This window comes from Brienomyrus brachyistius, unplaced genomic scaffold (assembly GCF_023856365.1).
Source record: "Brienomyrus brachyistius isolate T26 unplaced genomic scaffold, BBRACH_0.4 scaffold147, whole genome shotgun sequence".
Classification (NCBI taxonomy): domain Eukaryota; kingdom Metazoa; phylum Chordata; class Actinopteri; order Osteoglossiformes; family Mormyridae; genus Brienomyrus; species Brienomyrus brachyistius.
This window is the reverse complement of record NW_026042422.1, coordinates 185,065-208,436: the sequence shown is the minus strand read 5'-3', so window position 1 is coordinate 208,436 and position 23,372 is coordinate 185,065. Positions and strand designations below refer to the sequence as shown.

General features: G+C 45.3%; 2 protein-coding genes across 2 annotated transcripts; both read right to left on the bottom strand.

The window, feature by feature from the left end:
* Nucleotides 1-624: 624 nt before the first annotated feature.
* Nucleotides 625-20,238, bottom strand: klhl24a (kelch-like family member 24a). The gene is made up of 7 exons (XM_049005056.1): nt 20,007-20,238; nt 16,711-17,668; nt 15,442-15,626; nt 12,761-12,879; nt 5,504-5,692; nt 4,251-4,439; nt 625-3,882 (listed from the first exon to the last, which is right to left on the bottom strand). The coding sequence occupies exons 2-7, from the start codon at nt 17,628-17,630 to the stop codon at nt 3,682-3,684; spliced, it is 1,803 nt and encodes a 600-aa protein (XP_048861013.1). The 5' UTR covers nt 17,631-17,668; nt 20,007-20,238; the 3' UTR covers nt 625-3,681.
* A 1,244-nt stretch (nt 20,239-21,482) lies between these two features.
* Nucleotides 21,483-22,921, bottom strand: LOC125728044 (probable G-protein coupled receptor 148). The gene has a single exon (XM_049005096.1). The coding sequence runs from the start codon at nt 22,895-22,897 to the stop codon at nt 21,827-21,829; it is 1,071 nt and encodes a 356-aa protein (XP_048861053.1). The 5' UTR covers nt 22,898-22,921; the 3' UTR covers nt 21,483-21,826.
* Nucleotides 22,922-23,372: the final 451 nt, after the last annotated feature.

Here is a 23,372-nt window from a genome sequence, read left to right as displayed (position 1 = left end):
ATAAATCAATCAACAAAACTTCCGGTTCATTTGACAAGTGGTTTCGAGCATCATGCTCTCTCGCTGTGTTTGCAGTCTGATGTGGCCCAGATTTAAATCAGGCTACATGTTATCTGCTCAGCGTCGTTCCACAACACTGGAATGAGAAGTTCTGCTTCACTAATCAAGTACAGATCCTGGCATTCTGTAAACTTCCAGTGAGAGTAAACTAAAGGGACATCGCTCTAGAAAACAGCTTGAAGATACCTACTTCTTTATTGCAGAGGGAGTCTGATGCAACTTTTTAAATGGGCACGGAGTTTCTGTGCCTTGCAGGCAGGAGTGTTGTAAATGGATTGGAATCCTGGAATCACTCAGGAGGACTGGACCATGCCAGCAGTCTTGGGGTGCAGGGGCCTGGATTTCTTGCTGTGCCCGTGTGCAAACTCCGAGTGTAGCGTCACGCCTCATAGCGTCATAGCTTTATCCGTGGCCCCATGCAGCAGACAGACAGACACGCGTGTGCGTGCTCACGCTTAGACAAATGCATACATGCCAACCCAAAAGCCAGCCTGCTGTTTTGAGAGTAGCTGGGGACGTTTGGATTAAATGCTTACAGAAGCACAGAGAGAAACTACGGGAGTATTTATTTGTATAAAAAGTTTATTAAAGAAATTAATATTCATACAAAGACTTTTGTCCTCAAAAAGGTAGAAAGATCAGGAAAGACAAGTTTACCGCATACATACAGCAATACAACCACTGTGTACTGGTATATTAAGGCATAAAGTTATTTAAAAACAGAGGCTATGTATAGCCACCTCTGAATTAAACCTATTGAAACAATTCTTTGTTAAAATTGGAATAATGAACCTACATCAGAATGTAGCTCTCTAATCTGATAAGCTAGTAACAGTTTGCCTGTTCTATCAACAGGTCTTTTAAAGGTTCTATTATGGAATTCCTTGAAATCCCAGAACCTCACTGCCCCTGCACTATTACATGCCAGCATTCCTTTCCGGGGAAAAGCTTAGTTTGTTCCCTTACTATTTTCCATTCTGCAATCAGATAATTACCTTAATGCAATTCTTGAAAAGGCTGTTTTCTGATGTATAATAACAGAATCGATATACATAACGTGTCTCTATATTTCTGGGAGTATAATGAAAATCAACCACACACATACAGTATATAAATCAAAGTCATACTTTTTTTTTTTTTAAATATACGGAATCAGCATTACTCACAGGTGGAAACAGAAAGATATAACTGTCTGACAGGTTAAGTAAATTGAACAGAGCATAGAACTCTTTGGAAATATCTCTTCCAGATATGAGAAGAGACAACTGTGGGCAAAGTAACAGAGCGACGATGGATCTTGACATTACCCCGCAAACAGTAGGAGGGCGTAGGTGGACCGTGGGTGGATTCGAGTACATGACCACTGTTCTCCCTCATCTCCCTCGATAGAGATTTCTCAAACCAGACCACCCACTCAGTCTCACCAAGGGCAACAAATAAAGAAAGAAACACAAATATCCAAGGCACTCAGTTACATGCAATAATTAAGTAGCAATCGGGGGGGGGGTCTCTATACCACTGTCAAGCATGTCAAGTAGACCAACAAGGCCGCATTACTGACTACTTACGAAACGGATACCAATCGACTCAAAGGCTTTAGCAAAGGACATGCAACATTACAACAGTCCTCCACAGCCCACTTGTAATATTCCAGTGAAGCCAGCCTTTCTGACACTTAACGCCGGTTAAAAGCTCCTGGCCCCTGCTTGTTATTACCCAAAAACACATCTGCCATCAGTGAGGCAAAGACACCGTCCACCTCCGTGTTCAACCATGACACTCACCAGTGACGTGGCCAATCAGCTAGCAAGAAACACTTAACAAGCATAGTGTAATGCGATAAGGAACACTGCTACAGCTGCAACAACAATAACAATAATAATAATAACAACAACAAGAATTAAATATGTACATTTTGATAAAAAATATAGAAGAAAAAAGTGCATGATTGGGGCTCTTAATCAATAAAAAAACGACAAAAACAAACAAAATGATGCATAGAAAAGGCACATTATCACTCTATGGAGAGAATACTTATAAATATAGCTTGCCAACCATGTTAATTCACAGGACAACCACACAACAGACGTCAAGAGAAATCCATGCTTACTGACCAAGGGTTCAACATTTTATCAAATCTCACGCAGCCCCGCCATTCATAAATCAGGTCGTAGTTCCACCCCCAACGCAGAAGGTGGCGCTGCCTGACTGAAGTGGGGCTCTCACTCACTCCGCTCGCCGGAGGTTTCCTCGGTTCCCTGAAGCTCCTGTTACCCAAACAGAAAGGCACCACGGCCGTGACGCCTAAAATAGGTGGAAATGGAACTCGTATCTCCTTATAGGAGAAAGAGGAACCTTTCACAGGTGTTCCATGAGGTATGGAGAATCCAGAGCCTGCTTCATACCTGATACAAATCCATTCACTTAAAAAAAATTACCCATCATGCCCTTCTGCCGCAGAACGGCCTACCGGTCATGCTTCCTGTTCCTCCTGAGCTTCTGCATGCAGAAAATAAAAATAAACAAGACACCCCAATTTCCATACATGACCACACTCAACAGCTACAAAGTGCAGCTGCACGACCCAACCAATGGTACTCAATCACACCACTTCTTCTACAAAGTCAAACACTAAATGAAACCCGGAAGTAAAACAAAAAAAAAGTATCTTTACAAATAAGGAAAAGGCACAAATATGACTAAAATGATATAAAAAGGTCATATGAAATAACGCATAAAGTAAAATCAATGGTCACACAGGGGAGGCTTAACCGTCCCACGAAAGGGTATAAAATGCACATCACACACATAAAAGATGGTAGGAAAAAAAGTGACCGTGAGGTCCATGATCACAGGGCATAAACACGGGGGGGTCGTGTGCGTCTATCAAGCCTGGAATGGGGGAGTGGGGGGGTCGCCTTCCTATGCATTTTGTCCTATTTAACATTTTGCAATTTCCAATGTGTAACATAGCATAAGATCACCAAGATGTGGGAGGCAGAGAGGTCGGGGGGGTGGGGGGGACTTGCAGGCTGGCCTAGCTACGGGAGCAGGCCCCTACGCTAGCAGTACAGTTATAACATCCAAACATCTGCACTCATTTTTGTCACATATCTTCTCATTGTTCTGCTGACTTATTCCTTTTAAATATGCTAGAAAATATTCTACATACAGTAAGACGATATCTTTAAAGGCTAGACGTGTGTTCCAGGTTAGGAAGCAGAAGATAAGGCTACATGAAGTTTACAAATCAATTTCCTCGTGTTTACTTTCACATTCTGCAAACTAACAGGAATGTTCCATTTACAGCAAAAATCGGTCTGGGTTGAATATTCGGGAAACTAAGAAATAAAAATTCAGAAAGTGACATCAAGATGTGCCTTCAATACCAGACATGCCCACTGATCCAATTCCAAAACAATGAGTGATGTAATCGGGGCCATAATGAATGTTCTCTGTCTAAGTGAGTGGAACAAATTCTATGCCCTGTGATCAGGGGTGGAACCAAAGCGCTAAAAAAAATGCTACACTGTGATTGGCTCAGATTGTCTTCCCAGGGTCAGGGCAATTGGGGGAGAGGGACGGAAGGGTGGGGCGGTCCCTGTTCTGGGTCTCCCACATTCATGTGCGAGGGAACTTGTCGTTGTAGCGGTGGATGGTGACACAGCCGTGGTAAGAGATCGGACGCGGCATGGCAGCCACGCCGGTGATGATTCCCGTGGAGGGGTCGTAACACTGCACCGTGTCCGAGGCCTCCCCGTTCTCCCCGCGACCTCCCAGGATGAAGATCTTTCCGTTGCACACGGACATCCCGCAGCTCTCCTACAGGAAAAGCAGAGTGTCAAACGCAGTGATTGACAGCCGGGACGGCCAATCGGCGGCAAGTTTCTAATTCCCTGAGGTACCTCACACCATATCTGAGTCAGATCCATGGACAAGCTGAAACTGGCACGAGACTATTTTTAATATGAAATCGGAGAATTGCAATTGCAGTTCCACTAATCATGCAGCAAAATAAAATTTACCTCTCAGCTATTTTTCATCTCTATCCTTTCAGTAACGTTAATTTTACAGCTATAATTCTGGCATGAAAATATGATTCTTTGCAGGCTCTTGGCAGGCAAGATACAACCTGTGGCTAAAGAATATTCTGCCATGGCAAGTGTGTGCTCCCGTTTTCCAGTCCATACCTGCTTGCTGAAGGTGTGGACCACATGCATCCAGTAGTCCTCACTGGGGTCATAGCAGAAAATAGACTTGGTGAGGCCCCCAGACACGTAGATGAGGTTGTTGAGGGACACAGCAGTGATGCAGCGTCTGGCTATGGGGATGTTGGCCCTCAGGAGCCAGGAATTCGACTCGGGGTCGTAGCACTGGACCTGGGGAGCAGAACCGTGAATTAGAGCGATAGATTTGGGATGGGTACGTGTTACACTTGCTTTCCAGCTATGGTGACAATGATAGTCCTGTCCCTTGCTAGTCCAGAAACTTCTGGAGGTGAAGCCAAGATTAATCCTGGCAAACGCCTCTTACTTTCCAGCTGCCGCTCTTAAAATTGCCGTGAGCCATTCTATATAAACCTTCACGTCTCCCATCTACAAAAGGAGCTGGGGGGAGGTGTGGAATCCATCATTCCAGATGTTCCGGAACTCCCACAGAACTTCAGAGGAATGCCTCACAGCTAATGGTGTGCAGTGTCGACAGAGAGCCCACATGCATATGTAAACCTCCGTGAGTTTGGGCTCTGGGACCATGTCCAAGAGATCGCAACTTCAAATAATAATCGATTAATAATAATAAAGGTGTTTTCCTGCCGTAAAACTGGAGGATGTGGAAACCTTTCTAAAGATCTTGGCATACGTCAAAAAAAAAAAAGAAAAAAGAATGCTTTAATGCTTCTAACATGTTTTCAGCTCCACCAGTCAACCGGAAAGCACCAGAAAACAAGATTCATCTGTGGTTGATACCCAGGCACTTAACACAGGCGGGTGACAAGACCTGGTCATTAACAGGACTTACTATTCCAACAACCAACTAATCCCACGGTAGGTGTTTTTGTACAGGACACCACGCACCTGCCCTGCCCGTCTCACTCTAAAGGTCTGTTTAGCCAATTTTGTATGTGAGAGGACCTGGCGTCTTTGGCTGCTGGAAGACGTTCCGTGTGCGTAGCAGCTGGCAGGTGTGGACGAGTGGAGACAGGTGCAATGCAGTGATATTTGAGTCCACGCTTAGGTGCCGTTTACCTTTGTTCCCATTTTTCCATTAATGTGATGCAGCTGTATGTTTGCGTGCGTGTGTCACATTTCAGTAGCATCAATATGACATCACAAACCGATCTGGCCAGTCCGCTCCAGCAGCCTTCCACATCTTCGGCTCCACATTCCGGTTCTGGAAGTTCATCGTGCGGTCGCTTCTTAAGTAAAAGCTCCGGCCGGCTCACCTTGTCGGAGCAGGTGGTGTCATCCGGCCCCCCGCCAATCACGAACAGCTTCCCGGCGCAGCTAGCCACTGCCGGGGAGCTCACCGCCTCCTTCATGGGGGCCACCTCGGTCCAGCGGTTAGAGAAGGAGTCGTAGCACTCCACGCTGCTCAGGCGGCTCTGTCCGTCGTAGCCCCCCACCGCGTACACCTGTGTGCAGGACACGCGCCTGTGAGGTTATGGGAGCAGCAGAGGGGTCAACACCAACAAAGGGGTCCTTTACAAAGGAGACAGTCAGCCAGCGGAAAGGGTCAAGTGAATGAGATGGTTGACTTAAGATGAACTACATTGCCAACGTGTTTTGCATTCATTAAGCCGAGGAGGGAACGTGTATCTGCAACCACAGCACGTTATTGCATAGATACCATCAAGGAAATCCGCCCAGTTTCAGATTCTGAAGAAAATGCTTGCATTCCCATATATTTGTATAATTTAAATAAACAAACACACACACACACGCACACAGATCTATACTCATATCTTTGTAGGGACCGTCCATTCATTTGTATGGACCAAACCCTAATCCCAACAATGACAACCTTAACCCCTACCCAGCCCTAAGCTTAACCATACAACCAAACAAAATACAAGTCTTTTGACATTTTTAGTTTTTTGACTGCAGTCAGTCTGTTTTGGAAATCTGAATTTCCCCCTGTGGGGATTGAAAACAGGTTTTTATCACACTGTGGACACACACACAAACACACGTACATATTTAACGTTACTTTCAATATACATTATGGCAGATGAAAATTCCAAAACATATATTCACAGCAGTGCATTATTAACTAGACTGTTTGATGCAATAAACTGGAAATCCAAAGGGTGGCACCTCCCAACTGCATCTTGGTTGCATTCAACAGGCTCAGTTGATTATTTCACTTTTTATCTAGATCTCCAAGGAGAATCTACTGTACATTAAAGAGCTGTAGCATGTGTGACTTCATATGAAACTACAAAATGTTCCACATCACAGGAGAAGCCGCAGACCATAAGCTTAGTCACGTCGGGCAGTAGTGCAGTGTACTGACAGGCAGAGCCATAGGGGCAAATTACTTAGAAAAGAAGACTTACAGAGAACTACCTTAAACCAACAATACCAAAAGCAGTACAAGGAACTTAATTATTCAGTGGTATTATCTTCAAATTCCATTGCAATGCAGGTTTCATTTTCAATCACACATGGTGTTTATTTCTTATACAAACTAATTTTATTTCTCTTTCCTCATATAACATACTGGTCTGGTGAGTATTGTTTCAGAGACTGCATGGGACAAAGAATATAAAGATTTTGTGAGAGGACTTTGAAGCAGGCTGTAAACAACACCATGTAACACTAGGTTTGTGCAGTGGAAGGGAGACCTATCAGGGACAGAGTTTTTACTCAGAGTATAGAGAGAGTATGTCCTGAGCGTGGGCCGAGTAAACCATGAGGCTGGTTTTCTGTGCTGCGAGTCAGTTCAATCTAGCTCAGAATCTCGATTTTATTTAGGTTGACTGAGACTTGGACAGACAATTAGAAACATGAGGACACAACTATAAGCACGTGAGGGTGTGACACGCTGTTTTAGGGGGTAACAAAGACCTCGCTTAAAGTTCTCTCATATACTCTGTACTGTGCAAGTACACAGTCAAAGAAAATAATGTTCAAATGATTTCTGTGTTGGTGTAAAACTACGACACTAAGCATGTCAAAGTGTATCAGCTTACCAATTTCAAAAACCTTAAAATGACCCCAGTATTTGCAGCAATCCAATACACCCATGCATATTTGGCCCTACTGAATTATTTAACTAATTAAATGTATTTAAGTGAGCGGGTGGAATTCAACAAATACACGGAATAGCTGGGATTCTTTGAGGAGAGGTTTGGGGACTGAAGCGGAGTTCATCTAACCAAGATATCAATAACTTCTTGGAGAATAGAAGTAGTTCTTGTTAGTTTTTATAGTTTTACTGTTAATCTGCATATGTTCTAGTTTTAAATTCTATTTTCTTCTGAGAAAATATACACTTACTATGTAGCTTTAAACAGTTTCTTTGAGTACCAAATACTTTCCACAGTACTGTATTTTCACATTAACTCTACTGCAGGAGTCCTGAACTGAGACTGATTTGCCTAAGCATCTAACTTTAGACAAGAAACTGACCTTCGTACAGAGGTCAAGGCTGAGTACCCCAAAAGAGTGTCTTTTCCAAAGAGTGTCTCTACATCCAAGTGTCTACCTAACGCTTACTCACAGACACAAAAACCATCAAATTGCACAATGCTCGTTGGTAGTGTGCAGGAAGATGAGAGCATGAATCAGGATATTAACATGCTACTCTAATTAATTCTCAAGAATTATGGATGTTAAAGATACCTGCATACCATAAGAGCTTGCCGGTTTGAAAGGAGGATCAAAAATGCAGAAGCGCTGCAGGGTCAATAGCCGAAACGAGTCTTGGCTTCAAAACCCATGGAGGTGGGACAGTCATGGTACGACGACCATGGGCGTCTCGTCACATTGAACCACATCCGTTCCAATGCAGACCTGAGGCTCTGAGAGTTCCTGTACCCTCACCAAATGCTTAAATCTCATTTTATGTTCCTTTTTCCCTGGAAAGATAACTCTATTCTATTTTCTTTGAAAACAGTTCTGGGCGTTTCTGAGTACCACTTTGAGATAAAAGACCAAACCACCTGCTCTGCTGGTAGAGACCGAAAACATGAGATAAAAAAGCATGTTAAAAGAGAAGCAGTCCTCAATATAAGTTACTGTCCCACATCCGTTCCAAAACAGATTTTGGTCTGAGAGTTACTGCCCCCCCCCAACCCAGCCATTAGTTATATGTATTTTTTTCCTTCACTTTTTTCCATATTCCCTGGAAAGATGTTTCTGTTCCGTTTCTGCTGGCAAACAGCAATTCCAGGCCATTCTGAGCGTCACCTTGCGAGAAAAATGTTGAAGCAGAAAAAATGTGCAATTTCAGTATAATCCTGAGTATACCAGGAGTGGGTTCAGAGTGTGGTCTGAGTATACCAAGTGTAGTTTCTGAGTGTGACCTGAGTATACCAAGCGTAGTTTCTGAGCGTGGTCTGAGTATACCAAGCGTAGATTCTGAGTATGGCCTGAGTATACCAAAAGCGGGTTCTGACCGTGGTCTGAGTATACCAGGCATAGTTTCTGAGTGTGGTCTGAGTATACCAAACGTAGTTTCTGAGTGTGGCCTGAGTATACCAAGAGCAGGTTCTGACCGTGGTCTGAGTATACCAAGTGTAGTTTCTGAGTGTGGTCTGAGTATACCAAGCGTAGTTTCTGAGTGTGACCTGAGTATACCAAGCATAGTTTGTGAGTGTGGCCTGGATATACCAAGAGCAGGTTCTGACCGTGGTCTGAGTATACCAAGTGTAGTTTCTGAGTGTGGTCTGAGTATACCAAGCGTAGTTTCTGAGTGTGGCCTGAGTATACCAAGCATAGTTTCTGAGTGTGGCCTGGATATACCAGGAGTGGGTTCTCAGTGTGGCCTGAGTATACCAAGCATAGTTTCTGAGTGTGGCCTGAGTATACCAAGTGTAGTTTCTGAGTGTGGCCTGAGTATACCAAGCGTAGTTTCTGAGTGTGGCCTGAGTATACCAAGCGTAGTTTCTGAGTGTGGCCTGAGTATACCAAGCGTAGTTTCTGAGTGTGGCCTGGATATACCAGGAGTGGGTTCTGAGCGTGGCCTTAGTATACAAAGAGGCTGTTTTTTCAGTGAGACTTGAATCTGTTGACTTTAACTCAGAGTCTCGACCGTAATTAGAGTACATCACAAATTCCCCGGAGCAATACATTCTAACTCGATGAATGTGACACAATATCTGGGTAAAACGAGAATAAAAGAATGATATTAGTATATTTCTCAGAGGGAAACGAATAGACTGTTTGAATACAGGGCCTAGCACTCGTTATTACAAAAGAGAAGGCCACAGGGGAACCAAACTGTCTCTGATTAGACAGCAAACAGACGAAACAGAGACACAGACACAAAAGACAGCCATGGGGAGGGACGGGGGGGGGGGGGTTGGGAGAGGCAGAGCAAGATAGAAAAACAGCATGAAAGAGAGAGAGAGAACCTGTTCCACGGATGACACTCGTAAAGGTGAATCGGTTCACTGATTACAATCTGCCACGCAGACAATATATTTTACAGGCTACTAGAAAATGCAGAAATACGTCCACGACATTCAGACTAACAACGCCTGATGCGCTTCAGGAGGAAGAATTTGGATAGACAGGCCTTCCAGTATCCCCCGTCATATACAGCCAGAGGCTAATTTAAACAAAGGGCCGACACTGGATGCATTTAAGCAGGGTTTATCCCTAAAAGATTACTTCATCAAAACTCAACCACATGACAAAATTGGCCAGGATATTCTCCAGGAACTTATTACACCAATCTAGAACTTAATATGCATGTACCATTGTCACTGTTTTGAGTTTGCAATAGGGTGTAGAATATTCTGGAATGTGTGTGTTTTACCTCACTTGAAACGAAAACATGAGGAAAAGGCCCAATGTTTACAAACAGCTGGACTTTACAAGCAGCTCACTGCCTTTCGGAGACAGGGCTCCTTTGAAAACATCTGTTCTTGACCAAAAAGGCTGTAATGGCAAATCCACTGAAAGAGACCAAGCCGTAGAGCCATAATTAGAGACTCAGCAGCAAAATAAGCACCTGGGTGTGATGTTCTGATTGAGGCCTGGAAATACAAACAGCAACGTAAAACGCGACAGCAGACATGCAGTGCTGTGAGCTGTTGCTTCTGGGAGGTGATGGCCCTTTGTGGACAAACCTCTTAACCGCTTTATTGGGACACACCTCTTAACCGCTGAATTCAGGTGTTCCATTCAAACCCATTGCCACAGGTCTACAAAATCAAGCACCTAGGCATGCAGTCAGGTTTACAAAAAGGTCGTTGTGAAGAGCTCAGTGAATTCAAGCGTGATACTGCCACAGGATGCCACCTTTGCAATAAGTTAGTGCATTTAATTTCTTCCCTGCTAGATATTCCACCGTGAACTGTGAGTGGTATTATTGCAAAGTGGAAGCTTTTAGGAACGACAGAAACTCAGCCAAGAAGTAGAAGACAACATAAAGTAACAGAGCGGGTTTGCTGAGCGCCGAGGCGCATAGTGGGTAACCGTCACCAACATTCTGTTGATTCAATAACTGCAGAATTCCAAACTTCCTCTGGCATTAACCCCAGCACAAAAACTGTGAGCTGAGAGCTTCATGGAATGGGCCTCCATGGCCAAGCAGCTGCATGCAAGCATCACATCACCAGCCACGGATGCAGTAGTGTAAAGCACACTGCCACTGGACTCTGGGGCAGTGGAAATGTGTTCTGTGCAGTGAGGAATCACGCTTCTCTGTCTGACAGTCTGGGTTTGGAAGATGCCAGGAGGATGTTACCTGCCTGACTGCACTGTGCCAGCTGTAAAGTTTGGAGTAGGAGGGATAATGGTGTGGGGATGTTTGTCAGGGGTTGGGCTTGGCCCCTTAGTCCCAGTGAAGGCAACTCTCAATGCTTCAGCATACCAAGACATTTTGGACAATTTTATGTTTACAACTTTGGGGAACAGTTTAGGGAAGGAAGGTCCTTTTCTGTTCCAGCACCTTGACCTCAATACTATCAAACATCTTTGGGATGAACAAGAACTGAGACTGTGAGCCAGGCCTTCACATCCAACATCACTCCCTGACCTCACGAATGCTCTTCTGGATGAATGGGCAAAAATTCCCACAGACACACTCCAAAATCTGATGGAAAACCTCCCCAGAAGAGTGGCAGCTGTTATAGCTGCAAAGGGGGGGACCAACTCCATATTGATGCCTATGGATTTAGAATGGGACATCATAAAGGTTCCTGTAGGTGTAATGGCCAGGTGTCCCAATACTTGTCCATATTTGGTCACATGAGCCCTACAGCTGGTGCCAGGAACTGGGAACAAGGCGCTGCTGCATGTCAGCCTCCAGATCTAGACAGAGAGGTCAAGGCTGCACACCTTGAAATAATTTTCGAAGAGCATCCCCTACGTCCGAGTGCCAACCCAACGCCTCGCAAACACACGAAGTGTGACATTACACAGCGCTCGCTGGTATATCACAGGGAAATTAATTGCTGAGTTCCTTCACTGAGAGCAGGAATCAGGATATGAATGTACTACAATAATTATTTCTTAAGAATCTGGGTGATGTGAATGACACTTGCATGGCATAATACCTTGTTGTTTAAAGATGAAGACCAAAAATGCAGAAGCCCTGCAGGGAGAATAACTGAAACAGGTTATGGGTTTGAAACTCGTGGGGGGGGCGGGACTTTCAGAGAACGGGCGTCACGTCACCTTGGCCCACATCTCGAAATGCTTAAATCTAGTTTTATTTTCCTTTTTCGTTCATTTCCTTATTCCCTCGGAAAATCATTCTATTCCATTTTCTTTGAAAAACAGTTTTGGCCATTTCTGAGCACTGTCCTGAAATACAGAACCAAACCGCCTGTTGTGCATCATCAAAATATGTTATGAATTCTGGCCAATCATGGCTGCGACATGCGTGACATAAGTAATACGGATCGATTGAGGATGGGACTGATACAACATGGTGAGAATAGCAAAAATGTATGCCCAGCTCTTCTAGGGCCTTGAGTATACCATAGGTACGTTCCGAGTGTGGCCTCAGTGTACTTCCCAAGTCGTTCCACCTTGAGATAAGACTCAGCGGCCTGAGGTTTAATGAGCGATGATATTTTTAGGAGACTGGCAACATGAGATGACAGCAGACGGCAGGCTATTTAGGGAAAGAGTCATCAAAATAAGTCACGGCATCTGGATCATGCTATGACGTGGCCGCATCGCGTGCATCACAACACGCGTGTGACTGTCGTGCCGTTACACCTCTCGGCTGCGTTAAATCATCTGCGCAAATCTCCATGGAGACAAAACCCTCACAAACCACAAGGAGGGTAAATGCAGCCTGAATTTAACAAACTGCATATCCAGGGTAGTTTGGGGGGGATGTTTGGGGGTGTTATTGCAGAAATCAGGTAGATAATATACATTTATTTATTGTATTTGTATTTATGCAGAACACTGTACGCGTCCCAGGGAAAATGACATTGCAACGCACTGTGAAATTGTATATGGATTTGTTGACAAGAAACTCTTGCGTTTTGAGGTACGGCACGGCGTGAGCTTACCTTGCCCAGCAGCACCGCCATCTTGTGTCGCCAGCGGCCCTTGTTGAGGGAGGCGACGCGAATCCACAGGTTCAGCTGCGAGTTGTACATCCAGACGTCCCGGCTGTTGATCCGGCCCCCTATAGACGCAGCGCAAAGGGCAAGTTAACCACATGGTCTCCCCAACACCTGCAGCCCACCGGAACACATCAAACGCTGCACTCAGCAGGTATGAAACATGCATATTTTCTACTGTAGGACTCAAAAGGCTCCAGTCATTTTGTCTAGCTGTCCCCACACATGTGTTAGAATCAAACTCACATAGAGTACAAGTGAATCAAAAGTGTTTGCTTTGCTTGTTTATCTTTCGGGATTCGCTCCCTCTCATATAAAGGCTGGGTTGAGGACAGTCAACATCCAGCCTAATCTGAAACTCAGATGTTTACCTCTGGAGATAAGGTGTGACCAGTGAGCTCCTGTGTCCTCCCTAGCAACATGTCAGGCTGTTAAGCCATGCCCATCTTAGAATGAGTACAGGCCAAACAGGTAATGAAACAGCAGTGACCAGTCCGGCTTCATCCTGTTAGTTTCCCCTTACTGCCCCCTTCAGGTTGATAATGGAATGGCACCCACCCCATCTTGACACTGCTTTCAGTCAGTGAACTCCTGGCCGTGGGATGGGCATGCTGGCACATAGACCGTTGGGGAAGGCGGGAGTCAGATAAAGATCAGCATCCGCGTGCGTTTTAACCGCGGGGCACGCTGACAATGCATGCTCAGTTCCACATTACGGAAGTTGCCGTTTTTCTGGCCGGTACAGTCTGTGTGGGGAATGGATGAGGTGAAGGATGCGTGAGTGAAGAAGGCATAACCTACCCATATACACATCAATGTTAAAAATGATTTATAAAAAAATCAAAACAACAGCAGACGCCTAACCTGGGGCACCTTGGAGGCTGATTTAGTTTGTTCTGATCCATTTTCATTAAAATCAGACCCCCCCAGTAAAGACTTAACCTCCTTAAATCTCTAGTGAAGCCTGTGGGCAGTACAATCAGTCATGTGCATATTCTGCTTTTTCATTTTACATCTAAGCATTAATTACTAAAGATCCATCGACTCTCTAAAGTAAATCACGGTATATATATCCATCCCTGACTGGCAGCCAAGTCATCATTTGCACTTATCATAAATGCCTTGGAGGGGGAATAAAGAAATGCAGCTGTCAAAAACATGCCCATGTCAGTGGTCACAACAGGAACCGTCAATTACACACCAGCATGAACACAGCAGTGGGGTTCTGCTCCAGACTGTGAAAGCCTCTCTTCGCTTGCAAAGCACAAAGAGCTAATTCTCCTGCTTTCAAAGTTCTGTGAATTTCACGCAGGCAGTTCTGAGGACGGACGTGCGGCAGGAGACGTAATGAAGCCTCTGTGAGACCCATCAAACAGGCTAGTTGTTAAACTAGTCGCTTCCTGCTCACTTGCAAGACAGACGGCTCTGATAGGACAGCGGCCTGCAGATGTGTAATTATTTAACTCAGTGGAAGGTTATCTCTGTTTAATCACTGGTATTTTCATAATGTCCGGTGACCCCAAAAGAGAGAAAAGGAGGAGCTTCTGCCCGGCCAATCAAGTAACTAATCAAGCAGCCAATCAATGGACTGCAAGACCACCACTTAACCCGGGGCCGGTCCATGCAGCCACAGTGTAACTAAAGACTTGGAGCAATTATACTATTCTAAGCTTACAAATACCCCTACCAGATGAAACAGAAGCCCCACTACATCAGGCTGGCATATCTGGGAAATTGTGAAAGCACAAGATTAACCGGCCAATCTAAATTTCTGTAAATCAAACGGGTGTGACCACAGACAACAGATAGCATAGGGACAGCCGTGCCTGAAAAGCATGATTCACGACACACATAGGCAGGCCGCAGAATGCAGGTCCAACTCGCAGGCCTGCATTTTTATATAAAGACCTGATGGGGGAGAGGAGCGTTCGCCACACAAGCCGTGATAAAGCGTGCCTGGTATTTTAAATTCAAAATTAAACTCACAGTGCAGGAGGACAATGTTTATAATGTCCTCGTGCCAAGCACACACGCACCCATCCATCCAGTACGTACACACACACACACACACACGCACCCATCCATCCAGTACACACACACGCAGACACACACAGACACACACACACACGCACCTCTTGCCCTCTAGCTTATAAATGACTATTTCCCTGGCAGCATCTGAGTGGAACGGTTGATCACAAAGTCTAAATTCATGCTACAGCTCGCTGTTAAACGGAGATGGAAGCACGAACGCTGCAGAGAAAACCATGTACGAAGAGGGGATGGAGAGGCTGAAAGTGGCAGCGTTCCATGTGAGGCCATCGACGGCCTGGCTAAACACAAGACAGATGTGGCTTTTAAAGGGAGGTGAAAAGCAGCCTCGTTCCATGTTTTCTTTCCATGCTGAAGCGCTCCATCCCTTTAAGAGGCTTCTCTGGGGGAGAGCTGTGGAACACTGACCGGGCCAATGGGAAGTGAGCGCTGGGTGACAGGAAGTCTGAGAGTGTGGCGTTATCGTGATGTAGCCTCATATTTTCCTCCATCTGGGCAGGCCTCCAGAGAGCACAGGAGATAAACAATACAGAGCTCACTAAGTAAAACCTAGTAAAATAAACTTTTCGGCCCCTTACCCGACACCAGAATGTCGTTGCGCAGCGCACACACAGCGTATTCGGACTTGGTGAACTCGGGCAGCTTGGCCAGTGACTTCCACTCTCCGGTGACGGGGTCATAACATTCCGTGTAGGGCAGGTTAAATCCCCCCACCCTCTCGCAGCCGCCCACCACCACGATGACCTCCGAGAAGCCTGTGGACCTGTGGCAGGGAGAGGATGGAAAACGTCCCGTCAGAAACGCCCAGACCTGGCGGGCATTCAAAAGAAGGCCCCGTGTGCAGTGAGGCCCAGGAGCAGAGCAGGTAGGTACAGGAATATGAGTGCCCATTCTGTCTCAGCACGTAACCTGACACCCATCACCTGACACCCCCACTCTGCGAAGCTGCTGGGTGGAGGGGCAGGGGGGGGCGGGCCGTCCGTTCCCTCTGGCGAGAGCCGTGCTCTTTCCGTGTTCGATCTGTCCGCTTACGAACAGTGGAAGTTGCGTCACCAGCAAAGAGGAGGATGTCACCCAGAGGGAAACAAGTTCATTTCTGTCCCAATGCTAAGTAAATGACTAAGACGCAAACACACCCGAAGTTAATTACAGCCATTATTTATAACAATATAATAACGCAGGCTTAGGGGACAAAGAACTGCTGATGTCACATCAGTATCTCTCCCAGCATTTGAGAAAATTACAGGCCCCCTGGAAGTGCCTTTCCGGAAGTGCAATATTCAAAAATATGTCATACGGGAATGATCGCTGCTCAGCTCCACCCCATAAACTTCTTTTCATTTTAAGGACGGAAAGACTAGCTCTGAAGTATCAATGTATTCATAACCTATTCTGTTTCTGATCTTTTTAAAGTCACGTGTAAACAGGTTAATTTGAACATGGGTTTCTTTTTAATCTGTGCTCTTCACGAAAAGAGCAGACTGGTCTTTAATTATAGACACGGAGACACACAGAAAGCTGTCTGTTTCTTGGCAGAAAAAGGTCCCTTTTCCTCCCCCTGGCAATCAGGTTTAACCTCAAACATTTACCGAATTTCAAAGCTAAAAGACTGATCGTTGTGTAATCAGAAGGTTGCTGGTTCAAATCCCACAGTCGGAAACTGAAAACTTTTCTTCACGGAAAAAAGACACATCCAGAGGGGCTTGGAATTTAAGGGACTGACCCCGCCTCTCAAAAACGATACATGTCTTTGGATAAAAGTCACCAAATTAACAGAAATGCAAATGTAGCTAGGTTCTAATCCCCTGTTAAGAAGGCAGACCCCCCCCCCGGCGCTGTGCTGGCACCTGCGTGGCCGGGTCCGGGGAGACATCATCTCGTTACCCAGCACATGGTATCGCCGGGCCTCATGCAGCAGCTGGTAGCACTCGGGGGCATTCTGGATGAGTTGGTCACCCTCCACCGTCTGCACGAAGTAGTTGGGGTGCAGCAGCGGCATGCGGACATGCTGCAGCAGCTCGCAGAGCGCAGGCCTCCGCTGGTCGACATCGTGGTACACCCAGCGCATGACTGCCTCGAACGCCATCTCCTCCTTTCCCACCACCAAGTCGTCGCTGCCGATGTACTCCTCCAGCTCCTCCTGACGGAGGTCCAAGAACTCCTCGTGCTGGGCCACCTCGGTGAAGTTCTGCAGGGCGTAGGTACGGCAGCGGCTTGCCAGCTGCTTGAGGGAGTGGGCATCGGCGAAGCACTGGATACCCAGGCAATTGCACGGGTCCAGCTGGTCCTCGAGGAACTTGGCGCAGGCGTCGCGCAGAGTCCCGATCTGGAAGAGGCTGGAGGTCTCAAAGAGGAACTGGACATTCTCGGTGGTGATACGTGCCTTGCCTGTGTAGACGAACTGCAGGAAGCTGTCCATGGCTTCGGCACGGATGCCGTTGATCTCCACCAGCATCTCGCGGCTCTCACGATGGTCGTTGCAGAACATGGCCCGAAAGTAGGCGCTGCAGGCGGAGAGCACGGCGCGGTGGCACGGGAACTCGCGACCCTCGACACAGATGACCACATCGGTGAAGAGACGGTCGTCACGGAACTCGTTGAACACCTGCAGTATGCCATCGGCGTGCGTGGGACCCGAGGAGAAGTCGAAGATGTCGTGGCTCGACAGCGCCTTGGGATCCATCTCCAGCACTTTGCGCTTCACCGCCGGTGAGTCGCGGACACCGGAATCCTCCCGGTTCAGCCGTCGTCCCAGGATCAACACCATGACTGCATGCGAATCTGAGCAGCAACGTTTTTTTCAGCCTGTATATATATGAGGAAAGGTGACATCACAGTCACGAGACCAGCAGGTTCTGGGAGGCCTGATGAATAACTCAACATTAGTAAGGTTATGTAAACACAGAATACGCTTGAGTTATTCATAAATTATACTGCACCCAACAGACATGTAAACACACCAATCTATCTATATTTAGAGAAATCCACCTAAAAGTCACAAAATTTGACAGAAGCTCTCTGACACCCAGGTATATGTCCTTCCATTATTAAGTTCTGGTAAAATATGGCGGCAAGTTGTTCTGCAAATTTTTCTACCACGACAACCCCATCCCTCCACAAATTTCCATCTCCCAGAAATCAATATGCCTAAAGTGGGATGTCTGCATTTATGTTACACAAAGCAAATGTCTTGTGAGTGGGGCTGTTCACAGTTTTAATGTAGTCAAACCCAACTGAATGCCCCAGGCACAACACAACAATAAGCATGCATGTAATCAAAGAGGGGGCAGTAAAAGGAATTCTCATTTTCACTGTGATTTATGGCGGAACCCTAACCCTGAACACATCCTTAGACGGTTCATCATAAGCTAGTCTCTGGCTACTTAAATTTTTAGGGGTGAAAGGGTTTGCGATAAAACCAAAAGGTTTTGGAGGGGTCCACGAGGATCATCACCGAAAACAATTGCCAGCAAAACAATAACGAATGAAGAGGCTTAGGTTAAGACTATGGAAATAGAATTAAAAACGAAACAAAATCACGCACGTGTTTAAGCGGTAAACACATCTAACCTAATCCATGAGCTCCACAACATAGGTGCCCCAGGCATAAGGACATTACTTGTACAGTTCAGTTCCACGAAGAGAAAACACAGGGGGGGAGCCTTTTGCGCAACACGCTCCCTTCAGACCGAGCCTGTCATCATTTTGAGAAGCAAATCAGTATTAACACAGCACACTATTTCGTAACCGTTTTAACACTATGTTCGAATTTACAAAGGCTAAGTGGTTAAAAGAGTACGAGATGCATACTGAACACCCCCCGCGTTTTTTTCCTTCGTGCGGCCACCTATTTAAGGCGGAGCCGGCGCCGAGAAAAACATTTCCGCCTACAGTCGCTGTTGTTGTATACATAGGTTTATCCCGCAAAGCAATCAAATAAGTTTAAAAACAGTAATTATATGGCAAGGAGCGAGTTTGTTAACTGGGTTTTTCCCTTTCTAACCCCTACGTACTGCTATTGCGGAACACATCAGGAAACACAATAAGCATGTGCGCAGTAAATATTATGTATTGCGGATCATTAATTATCTCTGATGGTGGAAAGGCTTTAGTGTTACGTCCAACAAAACAATACAATAACCGCAAATGTTTCAGAAATACGAAAAAAAGATAAAATCATTATTATGGTTTTACATTGCAAATAAGGGGTAAAGCTTTGTCAGTACAATACTGTCATAACACTTTTTGCGTCTTCATTTTTACTTTTCTCTTTATCGGGCAGACCGACACCTGGAAGGGCTTTCGTCTGGGACATTTTAACCTTCAGACAGACTGCAAAAACACACCAAGGTCCTCCAACATTGCACAAAAAAACGCACCTCTGAACGGTATTCCTGCGTCAGTACCTGAAATGACGAAGCACTCTTCACACCTACCGAAATGTAACGCGAAAGTATATACAAAGAGAGGGAATGTTGCGCCAAAAAAAAAACCCCGATTCTTTTACTTTGCCACACGTCATGTTCAAAATAAAGGGTATCGAAGAGTATTCTTAATCCGCTTTCCATTGTTTTACCAGCGGTGACGTAAACTTTAAGGAAATTTTTATTTTAAATGCATTATGGTCGAATTTCTACAGTATATTTTGTGAACAATTAACATAATAGTAAAATATGAATACAGCAAAAGGAGTAACCTACCCTAAATTTCAGGAAAAGTTTAAAAAATCACTTTAAAAAATGGACGGTCATCGACTCGTTTTGAAATGTGAATTTTTTTTAAATGTGAGAATTTAATGAAAACGGCAGATGTAGCTCCGTTGTAAACAAAAAGCCTCAAGAGAGATCACGTGTCAGCTAGCCGTCTCAGATATTAAACACAGATATTACGTCTAAAGCACACTAGAATGCGTTATAATCGTTACCATCATGACTAGTCTACAGGTTAAACGGAAAGATTGAAAAAAATATTTCCTACAGTTAAAACAGAAATGTTGTCAGTCGCATGGCCTCAAAACAATATCATCAGCCCCTTCGTGAACGATCTACGGGTTTTTCAAGGCTAGTTTTACAGTAGACAGGATCAGTTTTGTATTAACAGTATATACATACATTTTTAAAAAGTCTCACGTTAAAGATCTTACCTTTAAAAAACTTGGCACAAGTTTATATGCTCATGAAAAAAAATGATGAAAATAGAAAAAACATAAAAACTATTTCAAATATTACGTTAGTTTTTAATTCAAATTCACAATACCGCAGTAGAATAATTAATCTGTTTATTTAATGCAACCAAAATACACATATTTATCCACGACCTCACATTCTTCATCAGCACAAAGACAACTGTTAAAACAGCCAGCGCAGAATTAGAATATATGTCATCATCGCCACATGACACGCAGCAGTCGGCTGCTAAGTGGCGTTTGTAGGGGATGTAGTTCATTCCCGTGTGTACGCGCGGTACAACGACGCGTCCTCAGACAACAATTCCCATAATCCCCCAATACTCCACGTGGCCGGCTTTTGTTTGCAAACATAAGGTTCGGTTACCCGGCTCTGTATATGGAGCGGTTAAGCAGGCTCTTTTTCTGTGACGTAATTCGAAAAAACCTGCTTTTCATTGCATGCAGTTAAATACTTTGTTCTCCGTAACAAAAAATCCAATGTCGGAAATAAACCGGTTAATCTATTGTTTATTTTGGGTCTGAGTAAAACAGAAGGCGCGCAATTAAGTTTCTTACCTTGTCTATGACTGTTTTAATGAAACGGTGTAGAGTAACACCTTTCCTAAGGGTAAAAGTGCGATTAGAAAAATTATTAGAATCATTTTTGTCATTATATCAGATTATTTTCACACAAATGACTAAGTGAGCTGTCTCTCTGTCCTTAACACGCCACAAGTCGGTTCCTGGCGCCAAAATATGTAAGATAAGTACTTAAATACATGTTGTTGTTTTGTAACACGCTATTGTTGTACTGTTTTGTTGCCCAAAGAGCCGTCAGAAAGGGTGATGTATCTTTCCCCTGGAAGCAAGTACAGATAACATTTGGACTCAAGCCCTCTGGAGCTTCGACTGTTGCCAGTGTGTTGGACCCGGTTTAAACACTCGCCTTCTCGTGCTCCGTATACCTCCTATGCTTTGGTGGCACTGTAGTCATAAACGCCGGTTCCCGCTAGTCCAGCTGCGTTTACACTTTATTCACTTATTCTTTTTCGCTAATCATACCAGCGTGTTTACGTTTTTGCACCACGCATCACCCTGGGGAGGCTACAGTGTCCTTTAGTGGCCATTTGCGGAATTGCACTTTGTTTTCAAAATTTTCTCCTCCAAGTCATTAATTCAATACGCGTTGATGTAAAAAAAAATAGTCTCGGAGATCCTATTACTTTCAGGAATGAAAAACGCGAAGCGAGTACAAATAATCATTGTTTTAAAGTAAATAACAACCAAACAAATGGTGAAGAGAGTTATTCTGGAAGACGTGACACATGTATAATGAAGAACATCTAATGTCATTTTGTTGGAATTTTAATGTTAAACTTTTATTCATCCATCCATTTTCCAGCCTCCCAATCCTTATTAAACAATTAAGGAAAGTACAAATCATTTAAACAATTATTTAATTTATTATAACAGCAGCAGTTCCCATTTCATTAGTTACAGTCGATTTCAAATAATTTTAATTAACGTTCAAATACCAACGCAAAAGCTAATATTATACGAATTAAATGTTACGTGAATACGATACACACAACTTAAGAATCCTTTTCAAATTACAAAGAAAAGTCTGGGGAGGGGGGTTATTTTCAAAGGGAATGGGGAGAAATCAAAGGTGGCGAGTTGATATTACTCATGGGGACACATTGTCATAGGTGCTGATTTTTAAAAACATATAAAATATTCACACTGAGATTCACCTTTCTAAATAAATAATTCTGCAAGTCTAAGATGCACAGCTCTTACATTACTGGGAAAACCAGAGTCTTCCTGAGCCTGTAGAAAGTCAGCAGGTTTCTGCGCAGATCCCGGTACCGGAGTCCATACAGGTAGGGGGCCAGCGCCTTGGGTAGCACCAGCAGCACATTGCAGACGACCAGGGAGACCCAGAGTTTGGCCCGCAGGTCAACGGCGCGGAGCTGTGTGTACAGGAGCAGCTCGACGATCAGCACCAGCATGGGGCAGAAGGAGAGGAAGAGGTGCATGTAATGCATGAGGAAGGTGCCCTTGGCCCGTGAGCAGCACTGGCCGCTCCGCACCCCCGAGCGGCGGGTGCTGCAGCAGAGCGCCATGTAGCCGCAGAAGATCAGCAGCAGAATGAGCAGGATGCCGGAGACCATCAGCAGCATGGAGAGCTTGAGCACCGGCGTCCGGCCAATGGTGAGCACCAGCAACAGGGGCATGGAGCAGATGTGAGACTGGCAGGGGCTGGCGGCTTGGAACCACACGAAGGCCCCCACCATGGCCAGTGGGAAGAACACGGACAGCCCCCACACAGCCCCCACCACGCTCCTGGTCCGGGAGACGGGCCAGAGTGCCAGGTAGCGCAGGGGCGACAACACGGCCAGCAAGGTGTCCAGTGCCATGGTGACAGTGCTGAGGATCCCGGCGGTGTAGAGCGCCCCCAACAGTGACAGCAGAGTGGCGCATCCCCACTCGGACATGAGCACTCCGGCGGCGTTGAACACCGACGTGAATGCGTACACGGAGACGAAGGCCAGGTCGCTTAGCAGCGCGTTGGCCAGCAGGAGGTAGCGCGTCTCTTGCCGCAGGCGCGGACTGGACAAGACCTTAGTGAGGATGACGGGAGTGATGGGAAATACCACCAAGAAGCAGATGATGGGACACATCTGCAGGGCTCGCATCTGCTGCGGGGGCACGAAGACCTGCCACTCGTGGGTGAACAGCTCCACGTCGCTCAGCGACAAGTTGTAGCCATCCGGTCGCTTGCCATGTTTCCCCCCGTCGTTGGTCCAGTTGTACCAACTTCCGAACGTGCACAGCAGCGACCAGAAGGACCCCCTGGCATTCATCGCACCGTCTGACTAAAGTCCGAAGTGGATATGCGACTCTCCTGGCCGTGACGGGCTGTCACCAGGTGCTTAAGCCAGGAGACGAGTGAATGTCAGCCATCGATTAACCACAGAAACCTTTACTAATGGTTTCCCAGGAAACTCATATTTGGGCAAACAAAGTCAAACAAGCAAATGTGCTCAAGGGGATGATGGCGCCCTTTTCCTAAACAGCTGCTCTAAAGCTGTATCCTCCATGGAAGCAGGACACATTGATGGTTTGTATACACATACTGTAAGTTACAATTTAATGATCACAAAAAAAACTCCTAAAATCTATAGACAGCTGAAAGTATTTTCATCTAACAATGAGATGAAAACAGAACTAAGTCAGTGATTAGTCAGCATTTAATGCTGTGGTTAAAACCTATATATTTACAATTGTATCTGTACCATTAATCTGTAACTGCCTGCATAAATAACAAAAAAGTACAGA

Bases quoted from the DNA above. Each gene is read 5' to 3' on its own strand.
- klhl24a (XM_049005056.1), bottom strand. From the start codon at position 17,630: ATGGTGTTGATCCTGGGACGACGGCTGAACCGGGAGGATTCCGGTGTC. The intron at 5,693-12,760 runs GTAAGCTCACGC...TCCTGCACACAG, and splicing joins TGGCGGTGCTGCTGGGCAAG to GTGTACGCGGTGGGGGGCTA. The intron at 3,883-4,250 runs GTATGGACTGGA...CTTTTCCTGTAG, and splicing joins TCCACACCTTCAGCAAGCAG to GAGAGCTGCGGGATGTCCGT.
- LOC125728044 (XM_049005096.1), bottom strand. From the start codon at position 22,897: ATGAATGCCAGGGGGTCCTTCTGGTCGCTGCTGTGCACGTTCGGAAGT.